Source organism: Monodelphis domestica, chromosome 5, assembly GCF_027887165.1.
Source record: "Monodelphis domestica isolate mMonDom1 chromosome 5, mMonDom1.pri, whole genome shotgun sequence".
Lineage (NCBI taxonomy): Eukaryota > Metazoa > Chordata > Mammalia > Didelphimorphia > Didelphidae > Monodelphis > Monodelphis domestica.
In genome coordinates this window covers 86,569,044-86,584,407 of record NC_077231.1, presented here as the reverse complement: position 1 = coordinate 86,584,407, position 15,364 = coordinate 86,569,044, and the positions used below count along the sequence as shown (strand labels likewise).

Sequence of the window (15,364 nt, the reverse complement as noted above, 5' to 3'; positions counted from 1 at the left end):
AAGTGCCCAAAGCAAAGATAAATGCCAGTATAAAAGAAAGAAAATATATTTTCTTACCTATAGCATTTACAGGGGATTCACGGATCAGGAGGCCACTAGTCAGTGATGTCATGATTTTTCCTGGTTCTCCATGGTCTGGGATATGGGTGACAGGTCCTACACCAACCTCACTTCCTAGAACAATAGATGAAAACATATATCTCAACCACAGGAGTGGGTGTAGAAAGGACAATATGTTGTCCCCATATATTCTGAAGGAAATGCCAAAATATGTGCTCTCTTTACTTCATCCTTCACCCAGCAGAGAATCTCTCTAGTATTCCCATTGTTTCATTTTGTTTTCAAACTCTCCACATCTACTGGCAGCTTTCCTTCAACCCCAAATGAAAAACAGCCTTCATTTTATCCATCTATCCCTGATAGCTATCATTTCCTATCTCTCTCTTCCCTTTGGGATTGAAATTTTTGAAAATGCTATCTATGAAAGGTGCTTCTACTTCCCTTCTTCCTACTCTTTTTTTTTAACTACAGTCTGGTTTTCAACTTCATCATTCAAATGAAATTGCAAAAATCTCTTAATGGCCTTCTTCTTAATCCTCATTCTTCTTAAGCTCTCTGCACTCCTTGATACCCAAATTCTCTAATTTTCATAACAAAACTCTCCTGGTTGTCCTAGGACTTTTCTGATTATCCTGTTTTAGTCTCCTTTGCTGGATTCTTACTTAATTAAGTCCTTCCTGTAGGTGCCCTACAAGGTTTTGAACTGGGCTCTTCTTCTCTTCTTCTATGGGATTTCACTCAAGTGCTCATAAACTCACATAAATTTATCTATCATCTCTTTTCTGATGAGTCTCAAATCTGAGAGCAACCGAGCAAGACACTGGTTTGAGAGAGTGTAGTTATTGAAGGAGCAGAGAATAAAAACATTATTAATGAAAACTATTGGGCAACTTTGGTGAATGAAGAATATAAGGGAGAGCCACAAGTCTCTCTGGAATGTTGGGAGATCCCCTCAATGTATCAGAAGATTACAAAGACCACAAGGTCTGACTCTTAATTTTGAACAAGAAAGAGATAGGGACAGCCTGCTTTCCCAGGCCCATGGGATAATTTTCCCTTTTGAACTATTTATATATATTTTGAGTAGCAAAAAGAGAATAGACAAATGAGTAAATGAAGTCTAAACTTTGGCCATATCTAATAGTGTATCTAATTCTAAGAATCCCTAACACCACTTTTAATCCTCTGCCCTACATTACTCCCAAAAAGATAAACAAAAATCTTTCATTGTAGTGTCTCATTAAAGAGAATGATATAAATATAGATACAGACAAAAAAGAAATCTAAAACTTACTCTTTGTGGATCTGATTCCTGGCAGCTTATGTTGATACCCTGTAGTTTGAGAAGGGAAAAGAAAAGAAGAAAGAAAAATTCAGAGGGAACAAGTTTTGGAGAGAAGATGAGGGCAGGGAAGGATGAGGCAAGGGACAGCAGATGAAAGGAGGGAAGACAAGAAGAGAATAGCAGAGGAAAAAAGAGAATGGGACAGAAGAGACATAAACACAAGATTTTGGGAAAGGTACAGAAAAGAAGGCCAAAAAAGAAAGAGAAAAGAGAGGGAGAAAAGATAGAAGAAATAAAGAAAGTTGAGAGACAGAGAGATAGAGAGAGACAGAGACAGAGACAGAGAGAGAGAGAGAGAGAGAGAGAGAGAGAGAGAGAGAGAGAGAGAGAGAGAGAGAGAGAAGGAGAGAGAGAGTAAGAAGGAGAGAGAAGGAGAGAGGGAAGTAAAGATAGAGGGGGGAGAGAGGGAGGAAGAGAATTTGAGTAGGGTATCTCTTTGTGGGCAAAAAAGTTAAAGGAGTAATGGAGAGGAGTTGGTTTGGGGCCCATAGGGGAAAAATGGTGCTTCAGCATTCAAGAAGGCATTCAAGGCATACTTCTTTGTTGAAGGAGTCTAAAAATAATCCAGTCTCTTCTGATCTTGAGAAGTGAGCTCCCCATGTCTTCATAGTTTGTCACCACTTTGAGGGCCAGTGCTCCCAGGAGTGAGAGAGAAACCATGAAAACAAAGGAGACCCGAAAGGAAAGAAGAATTTGGGGCAGGTGAGTTGTTTTCTGGAAAGGGAACCTACCCAGAGAAAGAGAGGCACATATCCCAAAAGTCAAGCTAGTTACCATTCACAATGAGGCTATCATTGTCTATAACCAGGTGTTTTAGCTCTCTTCTACAGAGCTGTTCAGTCAGCTCCCAGGAAACCACCTTTTTGTCCAGGACAAGGTTGGAGGAGTCCTTCTTGAAAGTGCAGAGTATATCTACTCCAGTTGCTATGCTGTTCTTCAGAGACCTGGAAATTAATGTTTCAGACAAGTGGTTTCAAACAGACCTTCCTAGGAGTCACATGAGCTATATTAAGGGTAGTGCCAATCTAATTTTAATGTGTTAGCTTATTAATTTATAAAGTAATACATATATATATGTATATGTATATATATAAATGTATATGTTTTTCTGAGCCAAAATGCAGGCTATAGGGACCTTGCTGATGTATAATTTAGTGGCTTTAGAAATTTCCTTTTGAGTTTGACACCACTGGTTTAGTTTCTGAAATTTAGTTATTCAGAGAACACTCTTGAGAGAAGTGGCTGACTTGGAATAAAGGTTTAGAGATGATTGTAGATTTAAAGTTGAAAAGGACATTGGAAGCCATCAAATATAGCCCTCTCAGTTTATAGAGGAAAGAAATGGAGGCTAAGGCAGATTATGTGACTTGCATAGCATCACACATCTGGTAAGTGAGAGAAAATTTGAACTCTGTTCTTTCTGATTCCACACTTACCACCTTATCCACGACAACGGAATTGGCAGTGCTCTGTAACATCACTTATTTGTATGTTTACAAGTGTCTGTGGGGTCTGATTATTTTCAGTAGTTTCTTTAGAGTAGTGGAAAGAACAATGAATTTAAAATCAAAGATCAAGTGTTCAAACTCTGACTATTTTTGACCTGGGGAAAGTTATTGGGATCTCCTTGGGTCTTCATTTTTTCATCTGTAAATGAAGAGAATGGTCCAGGTTACCTCTACTGTCCCTTCCAGCTTGGAGCCTATATATGATTCTAGAGAAAGGTAATGTTGATATGTATTTATTAATCAATCATTTTCTAAGCACTCATTTGATGCCTCCTAGGTTATTCCTTTCATGTGGAGTTATAAAGTGAAAACAGTTGCAAACTTATCTTTGGAAAGAGTAATGGGGAATGAATATTTTTCTACCTGAGAAAGAGAATAAGGAGTCTAAAATATTTTAATGGCTTCTTGGTTGGAAGATTTTATCCATTACAGCTTGGGAAAGAAGGAATTTCTATTAAGAAGCAGAAGAAACAGCCTGGGCAACATCTGAGTGAAATGGAAATTGCTGGTCCCTAATATCTGAGCTGATGATGTCTTGAAGGAATCTCACCTCAGTGAAAGGCCACTGCATCCACAATACTGAGAGCCAAGCTTGCTGCTTCCAAACAATACCTTGAGCTGGAAACAAAAAGAGAGAAGGGGACTTCTGTATACCTGGCTAGAACAAGCCTGAATACACAGGGCTAAGGAAGGTAGCATGGGACAGAGGAGGTAGAAGGGAATGGGAGTAGAATCTCACCAAGATTTGTAGGATATGCTCAGCAGCCTTGAATGTTCTGGTGTCCTTTTGATTCATCTTTGTTGTGTAAAACATGTTGGTAATAGTGAAGCTGAGTTTGAAGGTTTTGTAGCAAGAGCTCCATGATACTGTACAAAAGGAAAGGTATCCCATTGGCTGAGACTTGCAAATGTCATTCAAATGAGAGGAAATGCTTTGTAAACCTTCAAGTTCTATCTAAAAGTTAGTTATTGTGATGATCATTACAATGATCATCATCATTGTTCCAGGTGGCACTGTTCAAGTCCTTCCTCAGAGGAAATCTCAGCAGAATGAACCCACTAATGAAATTCTGAGGATCCCTCCAGCCATACACAATTTTTTTAGCAGTGTTAAAAATTGTGGACTTGGAGTTAGAAGACTGAGGGAAGCTGACAAATCCTTACTGTCTGGCAAAGTCACAGTTTGGGAGATGGGAGCCTGGCAAGGCAGCTCCTTGAAAATGAGGTTCCCACTGATCCCTCTCAGTGACTTCTCTCTCTCTCCAACATCCCTTACTACAATGGTCTCGTTAAGATGATTGTCTCCTCCCCAATACAGGAGAAGTACTATGAGAGCAAATACTTATAGGATTAACACACATATACATACCATACCTTAATCCTCCCAGATTATTACCCTAAAAGTTTACATTCACAGAAATAAACATAAAGATCATTATCCCCCTTCTTTTTCATCTCCACTGTTACATTCACTTTTATTACAAGCCAGGGAAGCCAAGAACATCAATAACCTTCAAGACACACTCCACTGCAGATAGAAACCAGGCAACATTGCCAGGTGCTTTAAAGTAACACCAAAAAAAATTGAACATGTAAATTGAAGGAAACCCCAAATCTGGTCTGTCTCAAATTAACCTTCTAATCATGCACCTAGGTATGAAATGTTTTGTTATCCATATCCTAAGTAATTGTGATTGATTGTGAAAGCTGACCAAAAGTAACAATGACTATCCTAAGATCAGGGATAACTAACATCTAGATCACACTGTTGTTATGTCATTCATCTATAGCAACAATGTTTCATTGAGTATTTACTTAGGCTTGGTGTTTGCTGTTAAGTTGCATGGAAACATATATGTATAAAATTGACTGTGTGCCAAAGAAGTATGTGATCACTAAACTATGTAATAAACAAGCCTCCATGCAATGGCAGACTGCTATGTGACTCCTAGGCATGTGGGACTGAGCACATAGCAGGTCTCAACTCTATTTCTCAACTGATTCATTACACAAAGGAGGAGTAACACCTCACATTGTGAGAGACCATGGAACATATCTTGAAAGAAGACCTGGGTTCAAATTGTGGCCCTGCCACGTCCTATGTTTTTGCCTTAGTTTCCTCACAAGTAAAATGAGGAGGTTAATCCATTTTCAATGTTAAGTACTGATTACATAACAAAAATTCCTGAAAATACTGAAAATTCATTTTGCAGAAATTAGGAATGGACCAATATTCTTGCATCACATAACAAAATAAATTCCAAATGGGTTCATGATTTAGATACAAAAGTTGATATAAAAGAAATGAGAGTAACGGGGAAATTTTTGACTCACATATTAATGGACAGGGGAGAGTTCATGGTCACATGAGGGATATATAGGACAGCAAGGTAAAATGGATAATGTTGCTTACATGAAATTAAATTGTTTTCCCCTCAAAACAATACCAATGTAGTAAAATTAGAAGGGAATCAGGTATTTGAGGGGAAAAATATTTGCTTCAAATTCTTCTGCTAGGGGTCTCATTTCTAATTCAAATTTATAAGAATAAAAGCCAAGTGCAGAGTCAAATTGATAGAGAATATAGTGATCTCTCACCTGATCTCTATCAAATTACCCTTTAAAATCCTGATAAAATGTCTTACAATGAATTCTGGAGCAGTATTATAACACAAAAAAGACAACTGATTTTCCAGCACAAAACAACTTAGAAAAGCTAGCAGGACAGATGGGATGGACTGTGGTAGAGGTAGAAGTGGAACACATTGCACCAGGGCAGGACCACCAAGCCAGCAGGCCTTGACCACAACTGAAGTAACAGGAAAGGCTTCTAGAGCATTAAGCCCCAGATAATAAATGAGTGGGGGATCAGACAATTGCTTAGAAGGAGATTACATGGGGTCCCTTCACTCACTCTTAAGGCAATTCTTGTTGCATTGCTTATATTCAGATCCCAGTCTGTGGGAGAGATTCTCAGGGTGGAGAGGGCTAGCAGAGACCAGTGCTTGTAGCCACAGGAGAGAATCAGACTCTCCCTGGTCACTGTTCCAGGGGAGAAAAGGGTGCTTAAGGTTACTCACAAGGCAGAATATAGAGCAGAAGGGTATTGAAAACACCATTGCTTTCATGATTCCAAATTTGAAGGGCCATAAGCAGATTGATCCCCAGATTTAACTCTGAGGGCAGCTGTACAAAGAACCTTAAACTTGGAGCAGTACTCACATCACCACAGGTACAGATTCAATTTTAACTGTCTTTTTTAAATGGAAAGGAAAGGGCTGGAAATGAGCAAAAAGATGAAAAAGAAATTCAACACAGAGAGCTATTTTGGTGACAGAGAAAACCAAAACACAAACTCAGTAGAAGTCTACACAAAATCAATGCCTCTGCATGCAAACTTTGCAATAAAAATAAGAATTGCTCTCAAGCCTAAAAACGAATTGATGGAAGAAGCTCAAAAAAGAGATTTAATGATCCAGTAGGAGAGGTAGAAGAAAATTCAGGAGAAGTGATGACAGTGATATAGGATATTCATGTAAAAAGTCAACACCTTATTAAAGAAGGCACAAACAATATTGAAGAAATGAACATCTTTCAAATCAGAATATACGAAATGGTAAAAGACATTTTATAAAAATTCAAAGAAGAGATGAACTCTTTCAAAAAGTAGAATTGGCTATATGGAACAAGATACACAAAAATACACTGAAGAATTTCTTGAAAGGCAAAATTAACACTAGGAGAAAAAAAGAGGTATAAAAATTTGCTGAGGAAAACAACTTTAGATAGTACAATTGGCCAAAGGGAATATGAACTACAAAACCTCACTCAAGAAAATCATCTGTTGTCCATCAATGGGAAAATTGCTGAAAAATTGTGGTATCTGATGGTGATGGAATAGTATTGTGTTGAAAGGATTGTTGAACTGAAGGAATTCCATGTGAATCAGAAAGATACCTTCAGAAAGATGCAGAGAGAATGATCAGAAGTAGAACATGGTACACAGAGACTGATTCATTGTGTCATAATCAAATGTAATGAACTTCTCTACTAGTAGCAATGCAAGGTTCTAGGACAATTTATAGGGACTTATAAGAGAATGCTACCTACATCCAGAGAAAGAGGGGTGATTGCAGAAATGCTTAAGAAAAACTTATGATTCATCATATGATCTGATTGGGATAATGATTGGGGATTTTGACTTTTGGACATTATATTTTTTACATTGAAATGAAAAAAATTCATTTAATTAATTAATTTAGAAGATTTTCCCATGGTTACATGGTTCGTGTTCTTTCCCTCCCCTCCTCCTCCCCCATAGCCACCACACAATTCCACTGCGTTTTACTTGTGTCATTGATTTATCAAGGAAAGATAAGGACTACAAAATGATTCTAAGTCACATGTATTAAGGAAATATATAGTGATGAATACCTGTTTCCAAATTTTGATTGCACTATGGTGATTGTTCGGAGTCTACATCCCAATCATATCCCCAACAACCCATGTAATCAAGCAGATGTTTTTCTTTTGTGTTTCTATTCCCACAGTTCTTCCTCTGAATGTGGATAGCTATCTTTCCCAAAAGTTCCTCAGAATTGTCTTGGATCATTGCATTACTGCTAATAGAGAAGTCCATTGCATTCAATTGAACCACAGTGTATCAGTTTCTGTGTATAATGTTCTCCTGGTTCTGCTCTTTTCACTCTGCATCACTTCCTGGAGGTTGTTCAGTTCACATGGAATCCTTCCAGTTCATAATTCTTTATAGCACAATACTATTCCATCAACAACAGATACCACAATTTGTTAAACCATTCCCCATTTGAAGGGAACACCTTTCATTTTTCACTTTTTTGCCACCACAATGAACACAGCTATAATTATTTTTGTACAAGTCTTTTTCCCTTTGATGTCTTTGGGGAATTATAAACCCAGCAGTTATATGGCTGGATCAATGGGAAGACAGTCTTTAAAAACCTTTTGGGCATAGTTCCAAATTGCCATCCAAAATGGTTGGATCAATTCACAACTCTACCAGTAATGTATTAATGTCCCAATTTTACCACATCCCCTCCAACATTTGTTATTTTCCTTTTCTTTCATGTTAGCTAATCTGCTAGGTGTGAAGTGGTAAATAATAGTTGTTATGATTTGCATTTCTCTCATTATGAGAGATTTAGAACATTTGTTCATGTGCTTATTGATAGTTGTGATTCCTTTATCTGAAAATTGTCTATTCATGTCCCATCCCTTGCCCATTTATCAATTGGGGAATGGCTTGATTTTTTATACAATTGATTAAGGTCTATATATTGGATTAGTTAGACCTTTGTCAGTGGTTTCTTATAAAAAATATTTCCCAATTTTTGCTTCCCATCTGATTTTGGTTGCATTGGTTTGTTTGAACAAACCCTTTTTAATTTAATGTAATCAAAGTTATTTATTTTACATTTTGTGATTTTTTGCTTGGTCTTAAATTATTTCCTTTCCTAAAGACTGGCAAGTATACTATTATGTGTTCACTAAATTTATTTATAGTTTCCTTCTTTATATTCAAGTCATTCACCCATTCTTTGTTTATCTTGTTGTGGGGTGTGAGATACTGATCTAAACCTAATCTCTCCCATAGTATTTTCCCATTTTCCCAGCAGTTTTTGTCAAATAGTGCATTTTTGTTCCAAAAGCTGGGACCTTTGAGTTTATCATAGACTGTCTTCCTGAGGTCACTTACCCCAAGCCTATTCTACTGATCCTCTCCTTCTGTCTGTTTGCCAGTACCATATTGTTTTGATGACCATTGCTTTATAGTATAAGTTTAAGATCTGGTACTGCTAGGCAACCTTCCTTCACATTTTTTTTCATTATTAACCTTGATATTCTTGATCTTTTGTGCTTCCAAATTAACTTTGTCATAGTTTTTTTTTTTCAAATGCAGAAAAAAGTTTTCTTGGTAGTTTCATAGGCATGGCACTAAATAAGTAAATTAATGTGGGTAAGATGATCATTTTTATTAAGTTAGCTAATCCTATGATCAATTAATATTTTTCCAATTGTTTAGATCTAGTTTTAGTTTGGTAGAAAGTATTTTGTAGTTGTGTTTGTATAATTCCTCTCTTTGTCTTTGCAAATAGATTCCTAATTAATTTATATTGTCTAGGGTGCTTTTAAATGGAATTTCTCTTTCTAACATCTGCTGCCTGTGTGTGTTGGAAATATATAGAAATGCTGATGATTTATGTGGGTTCCTTTTGTATGCTGCAACTTTTCTAAAGTTGTTGATTTTTTCATCAGCTTTTTAGTGGATTCCCTAGGATTCTTTAAGTAGACCATCATATCATCTGCAAAGAGTGATAGCTTGTTCTCCCCACTGCCTATTTTAATAAATTTCTTTTTCTTCTTTAATTTCTATAGCTAGTGTTACTAGTACAATGTTAAATAATAGAGGTTATATAGGGCCCATCCTTGTTTCACTCTTTTTATTATTGCGAATGATTCTAATTTATCCTCATTGCAGATGATGCTTACTGATGGTTTTGGATATATTTATACTGTTCATTAGTTTTAGGAAAAGTCCTTCTAGTCCTATGCATTCTAGTGTTTTCAATAGGAATAACTGTTGTATTTTGTCAAAAGCTTTTTCTGCATCTATTGAGATAATAATGTTACTTCGTTGGTTTGCTTGTTGATATGGTCTATTATATGAATGGTTTTCCTAATACTGAAACATCCTTGCATTCCTGGTATAAATCCCACCTGATCATAATGAATAACCCTCATGATGACTTGCTGGATTCTTTTTTCTAATATTCTATTTAAAATTTTTCATTAGGGAGACTGGTCTGTAGATTTCTTTCTCTGTTTTTTATCTATGTGGCTTTGGAATCAGTAGCATGTTTGTGTCATAAAAGGAATTTGGTAGAAGTCTTTTTCTTTTCTCATTATTTTAAATATTTTCAATAGTATTGGGATTAGTTGTTCTTTGAATGATTGATAGAATTCATTTGTCAATCCATCTGGTCTTGTGGATTTTTTCTCAGGGAGTTCTTTGATTGCTTATTCAATTTCTTTTTCTGATATGGGATTATTTAAGTATTCTATGCTTTCTTTTGTTAATCTAGGCAATTGATATTTTTGTAAATATTCATCTATATCACCTAGATTTCCATATTTATATTGCCAGATAATTGAGCAAAATAGTTTTTAATGATTACCTGAATTGCCTCTTAATTAGAGGTGATATATCTCCCTGCTCTATCTCTGTACCCAAGGTTTACAAACTTCAGTCTTCTGGAGTTCTAAAAGTTTAGCTGCTTTCTGGGGTAAGAAGTCCCTGGTGGTCTTAATTAGTTCCCAAGGAGCTAGAGTTGATTCAGATTATGATTCGCTGGCTCCGACTGTCATTTCAATGCTGAGTTCTACTGTGGTATTCCTTTTTTCATCTGAACTTGGTTTTTTGTCCTTTTGAGGTATTCTATATTGGTTGGTGGTTTGGAGAGTAAAAGTCCTGCTTAGACACAGCAGCCATCTTAACCCAGAAGTCCTGATTTTGACTTTTAAAAATCACTTTATTAGTAATTGGGAAATAGGTTTTGAACAATAATAATTGTATAATACAGTGGAATTGTTTTTCAGCTCTGGGAGGCAGGAGGTAGAAAGAACAGGAATCACGCAACAGTGGAAAAATATTCTTAATTAATTAATTAAAAAATAAAAATGGAAAAAAATCAGACATTAAAAATGACAATTCTGAAAGTGGAAGATAATGAGTCCATGAGATATCAAGAAATAATCAAAGAAAATCAAAAGATGAAGAAAAAAAAGCATATGTGTGTGTATTAAAAATCTATTTACCCTGCATTACAGAAGGAAGTGAAGGGAGTAAGAGAAGGGGTTAAAAGAACTGATAAGAAAAGAGCGCAAATTGGGGGAAATGGAGGCCAGAACATAACCAGGAGTAAATAAGATGGAGACTCTCATATTCACTAATCAAAATGAAGCAAAAAAAAAAATTTACACATCTCTCTAATAAGAGACTTATTTCTCAAATACGTAGAGAAATGAGTAGAATATACAAGAATACAAATCTTTCCCAAAATGAAAATTGGTCAAAGGAGATGAAGAGGGAATTCTCAAAGTAATTAATGTTCTCTTCAGATGTGCAAAATATGTTCTAAACCACTATAATATAGAGTATTGCAAATTAAAGCAACTCTAAGTTGTCACTCTACAACTCATCAGAGATTGGCTATTATGGAAGAAAAGGAAAATGACAAAACTTGGAGAGGATATGGAAAAGTTGAGACACTAATGCCCTGTAGTGGAATTTGTTAACTTATTCATCCAATCTGAATGCTGGAGGGGATGTGGCAAAGTTGGGACATTAATGCATTGCTGGTGGAGTTGTAAATTGATCCAACCATTCTGGAAGGCAATTTGGAACTATGACCAAGGGGCTTTAAAAGACTCTCTGCCCTTTGATCACTGCTGGGGTGTGTACACCAAAGAGATAAAAAGGAAAAATACTTGTACAAGAATATTCAGAGCTGGGGCTCTTTATTGTGGCAAAAAAATTGGAAAAGGAAGGAATGCCATTCATTTGGAGGAATGACTGAAGGAATTGTGGTATCTCTTGGTGATGGAATACTATTGTGCTCAAAGGAATAATGAACTGGAGGAATTCCATGGGGACTGGAATGACCTCCAGGAATTGATGCAGAGTGAAAAGAGCAGAACCAGGAGAACATTGTACACAGAGACCGATACACTGTGGTATAATCGAATGTAATGGACTTCTCCATTAGTGGCAATGCAGTGATCCTCAACAAATCGGAGGGATCTATGAGAAAGAACACTATCCACATTCAGAGTAAAAAACTGTGGGAAAAGAATCACAGAAGAAAAACAATTGCTTGATTACATGGGTCGAGGCGATATGATTGGGGATGAAGATTCTAAATGAACATCCTAATGCAAACACCAACAACATGGAAATGGGGTTTTATCAAGGACACAGGTAATACTCAGTGGAATTGCATGTCAGCTACTAGAAGGTTGGGGGGACGGAAAGCAGGGAAAGAATATTATTCTTGTAACCAAGGAATAATGTTCAAAATTGATTAAATAAATAATTTACAATGAAAAAAATATTTCCTATGATGGAAGAAAAGAAAATGACAAAACTTGGAGGGCAAATGGAAAAGTTGAGACACTAATGCCCTTTTATGGAATATGTGAACTTATTTATCCATTCTAGAGTGCAATTTGGAATTATGCCCAAAGGCAAAGGCCTATAACAGTACATACTCTTTGAGCCAGTAATACCATTATTAGGTTTCTTTACCAAAGAGATGAAAAGGGGGGGAGGGGCAAGAAGTTATATGTGCAAAAAATATTTTAAGCAGCTCTTTTTGGGGGATATGAGGGGGATATGAGGGGTATATAATTGGCAAATGAAAGGATATCCATCAATTGGGGAATGACAAAGTTATATTATATGATTGTTATGGAATACTATTGTGATATTAGAAAAAAAAAGGAGGAACTCAGAAAAACCTGGAAAGATTTACAGGAATTAAAGCATAGGGTAATAAACAGAACCAGGAGGACATTGAAGACAGTGACAGTAATGCAGTAAAATGAACAACTGTGAATAACAGTTATTTCTCAGCAATATAATGATCCAAAACTTTCCCTCAGGACTCGTGATTTTTTAAAATGCCATCTGCTTCCAGGGAAAAAGAACTGATGAATTCTAAATCCAGAAGAAAACAGGAGCATTTTCACCTTATAATTTTTTTTAATTTCAGTTTCATTTCATAAAAGGTTTAATATGCAAAATTTTTATATATTTACATATGTAAAATCTACATATTATTTACTTACTATTTCAAAATTGGGGAGTGGGTGGGGGAATTTGTGTCTCAATGATCCTTAAAAAATTTAGAAACTGGGGACTTCCGGTTAAGATGGCGGCTTAGAGAAAGCTAAAGCTCAGATCTCTGGAAAACCCTTCCCGACCGATCTCAAACTATAAGCTCCTAAGGTGCCGAAATTCAAAACGATCAACAGCCCAGACCCTGGGAACCCTCCTCCTGGACCTGGACCCGGTTCAAAAGGTACGGCTCCCCTCAAAAGCCAGAACCCGAGATCACTCGGACCTCAGGGGTAGGAGCACAGAGTCCAAGGCTCCGGGAAGCCGCAGCCCGGCCCGGCTCAGAGAGCAGGGTCCTCGGAACAACAACCCTCAGGGCCCTCTATCCGAGTCCCAGTGAAAGTCACTGCCTAGAGCAAGACAGCCTCAGGGGCTGGATCCTGCTATCAAAGTCTCAGTGAAAGTCCCTGCCCTCGGAGCTTGGGGAAGCTGCAGCCCATCCCCCCGCAGGCCAACAAAACAGCCTCATGGCCAGCGATTCTGAAGGCAACTTCCGGAAAGCAACGTGGTCTGACCCTTCCATTCTAGTTCCAGTGAGGCATATTCAGTTTAACCCAGGGAAAGCTCATAGAACCATCTGCCCAGGACTAAAGCTTCTGAACACCAGACAGAGATAAGAAAAGCTAATCCTCCACATTCAGAGATGGCAAACTCCACAGAAGCACAGAAGCCCCAAAATACCAAGAAAAATAAGAAGAAAGGGGCAACTTTGGACACATTCTATGGAGCCAAAATACAAAATACAGAGCAGATAGAAGATAATATACAAGAAAATGCTCCAAAACCTTCCAAAGGAAATGGAAACTCTCCACAAACCTATGAAGAATTTGAATCAGAAATGACCAAAAAGATGGAAGCCTTCTGGGAGGAAAAGTTGGAAATAATGCAAAAGAAATTCACGCATCTACAAAACCGGTATGATGAAACTGAAAAGGAAAACCAGGCTTTAAAGGCCAGAATCAGGCAGCTGGAAGACAACGATCATGTAAAAGAGCAAGAATTAATAAAGCAAAGCCAAAACACCAAGAAATTAGAAGAGAACATAAAATATCTCACCGACAAGGTGATAGATCTGGAAAATAGAGGGAGAAGGGATAATTTAAGAATAATTGGACTCCCAGAAAAGCCAGAAATAAACACCAAACTGGACATGGTGATACAAGATATAATCAAAGAAAATTGCCCAGATATTCTAGAACAAGGGGGCAATACAGCCACTGACAGAGCTCACAGAACACCTTCTACACTAAACCCCCAAAAGACAACTCCCAGGAATGTAATTGCCAAATTCCAAAGGTATCAAACAAAAGAAAAAATCCTACAGGAAGCCAGAAAAAGACAATTTAGATATAAAGGAAAGCCAATCAGGGTCACACAAGACCTTGCAAGTTCTACTCTGAATGATCGTAAGGCATGGAACATGATCTTCAGAAAGGCAAGAGAGCTGGGTCTCCAACCAAGAATCAGCTACCCAGCAAAACTGACTATATACTTCCAAGGGAAAGTATAGGCATTCAACAAAATAGAAGACTTCCAACTTTTTGCAAAGAAAAGACCAGAGCTCTGTGGAAAGTTTGATACTGAAAATCAAAGAGCAAGGAATACCTGAAAAGGTAAATATTAAGGGAAGGGGAAAAATGTTATCTTCTTCTTTTACTCAAACTCTCTTCTATAAGGACTACATTTATATCAATCTACGTATACTAATATGTGGGGGAAATGTAATGTATAAATAGGGGGTAAAGAAAGACCAAATAGAATAATCATTCTCACACAAAGATTCACATGGGAAGGGGAGGGGAAGAAAACTCCTATAAGAAGGAGAGGAAGAGAGGGGGGGGTTACTTAAACCTCAATCTCAGGGAAATCAACTCTGAGAGGGAAAAACATCCAGATCCATTGGGATCTTGAATTCTATCTTACCAAACAAGGGTAAGGAGAAGGGAAAACCAAGGGGGGAGGGGGAGAGGGAGAACAAAAAGGGAGTTAAAGAGAGGGGGGAGGGGGAGGGAAGAAAAAGGGAGGGACTAAAAAGGGAAACATCAAGGGAGGGGACAAGGGGACTGATTCAAAGTAAATCACTGGACTAAAAGGTAGAGCCGAAGAAGAAAAGGTTAGAATTAGGGAAGGCAATCAAAATGCCAGGGAGTCCACAAATGACAATCATTACTTTGAACGTGAATGGGATGAACTCACCCATAAAAAGTAGACGAATAGCAGAATGGATTAGAATCCAAAACCCTACCATATGTTGTCTTCAAGAAACACACATGAGGCGGGTTGACCCCCACAAGGTCAGAATTAAAGGATGGAGTAAGACCTTCTGGGCCTCAACTGATAGAAAGAAGGCAGGAGTGGTAATCATGATATCTGATAAAGCCAATGCAAAAATAGACCTGATCCAAAGGGATAGGGAAGTTAATTATATTTTGTTAAAAGGGACTCTAGACAACGAGGAAATATCATTAATCAACATGTATGCACCAAGTAATATAGCACCCAAATTTCTAATGGAGA

At 37.3% G+C, this 15,364-nt stretch overlaps 1 protein-coding gene across 2 annotated transcripts in view; it reads right to left on the bottom strand.

Moving 5' to 3' along the window:
• The window catches only part of LOC103100322 (protein kinase C zeta type-like), a 56,319-nt gene that overhangs the window by 24,631 nt on the left and 16,324 nt on the right, over positions 1 to 15,364 (bottom strand). For both annotated transcript variants that reach the window (XM_056798707.1, XM_056798708.1), the window contains exons 4-8: positions 3,653 to 3,780; positions 3,464 to 3,531; positions 2,180 to 2,349; positions 1,355 to 1,393; positions 58 to 174 (exon numbers count right to left, since the gene is read on the bottom strand). In XM_056798707.1, coding sequence (XP_056654685.1) covers positions 58 to 174; positions 1,355 to 1,393; positions 2,180 to 2,349; positions 3,464 to 3,531; positions 3,653 to 3,780 — 522 coding nt within the window. The remainder of the gene's footprint in view (positions 1 to 57; positions 175 to 1,354; positions 1,394 to 2,179; positions 2,350 to 3,463; positions 3,532 to 3,652; positions 3,781 to 15,364) is intronic.